Raw genomic sequence first — 1156 nt, 5'->3', positions numbered from 1 at the left:
CATCGAATGGAGCATTTTCATGTATAATTTGTTGATTGAAGTGATATATTTGATAGACTTGGTCTGACTTGTCTTTCCTNTCAGTCAACTTTGGAAAATCAACATTTACATTCCCATGGTACCATTTCTAATTCTTATGATATGAAATTGAATTCTACATCATTATATATCATCTACATCATGATGGTAAAGTTTCAATAGGTGGTCCTTTTTCAAGATTTCCTCCTTTTCATACAAGTTGACCATGTGTGATTGAGGGAAGAAATCTGTAAATATGAAAGTCAAAATAAATTTGATATTCGATGTTTAATCATCAAATGGAACATTTTCATATTAGGATTCAATATGTTTTGATGAGAAACTCAAAAGTTATTGTTGACCTCTTTTACCTCACATCTTCCCTTTTCACTTGATACTTTTATATCTACAGACATGAACCTTTGAAATTTCATATGAAAGTGATTATGAATGTTGTTAATGATGATATTGACTATATAATCTCATTAAACGATTTTGAAATTATCATTCTTCCTATAGTTTCATTTATGAAATTTTAATCTGACATTATTAACAAATTTAATATTTTATAAATTGAAAAACTAAATATACCACGTTGTTCTACTCATAATTTCCAATCGAATGATATAAAATTTAATGATATTTGAATAAGTTTATAATTTTGGGCTAGGGTTTGAACGTTGGGTTTAGAAGAATTCTATTTTTAGTTTGGGTTTGGGTTTGGGTTTGGGTTTGGGTTTGGGTTTGGGTTTGGGTTTGGGTTTGGGTTTGGGTTTGGGTTTGGGTTTGGGTTTGGGTTTGGGTTTGGGTTTGGGTTTGGGTTTGGGTTTGGGTTTGGGTTTGGGTTTGGGTTTGGGTTTGGGTTTGGGTTTGGGTTTGGGTTTGGGTTTGGGTTTGGGTTTGGGTTTGGGTTTGGGTTTGGGTTTGGGTTTGGGTTTGGGTTTGGGTTGGGTTTGGGTTTGGGTTTGGGTTTGGGTTTGGGTTTGGGTTTGGGTTTGGGTTTGGGTTTGGGTTTGGGTTTGGGTTTGGGTTTGGGTTTGGGTTTGGGTTTGGGTTTGGGTTTGGGTTTGGGTTTGGGCTTGGGTTTGGGTTTGGGTTTGGGTTTGGGTTTGGCTTTGGGTTTGGGTTTGGGTTAGGG

The 1156-nt window shown here is 35.8% G+C and overlaps 1 protein-coding gene across 1 annotated transcript in view; it reads right to left on the bottom strand.

The window, feature by feature from the left end:
* Nucleotides 1-704: 704 nt before the first annotated feature.
* NAEGRDRAFT_52756 (uncharacterized protein) overlaps nt 705-1156 on the bottom strand; it is a gene marked incomplete at both ends in the record, with an annotated part of 6870 nt that continues 6418 nt past the window's right edge. The window contains one exon of the mRNA XM_002671485.1: nt 705-1096. Coding sequence (XP_002671531.1) covers nt 705-1096 — 392 coding nt within the window. The remainder of the gene's footprint in view (nt 1097-1156) is intronic.

Source organism: Naegleria gruberi (assembly GCF_000004985.1).
Source record: "Naegleria gruberi genomic scaffold NAEGRscaffold_60, whole genome shotgun sequence".
NCBI lineage: Eukaryota > Heterolobosea > Eutetramitea > Acrasida > Naegleriidae > Naegleria > Naegleria gruberi.
This window is presented reverse-complemented; position numbering and strand designations above follow the sequence as displayed.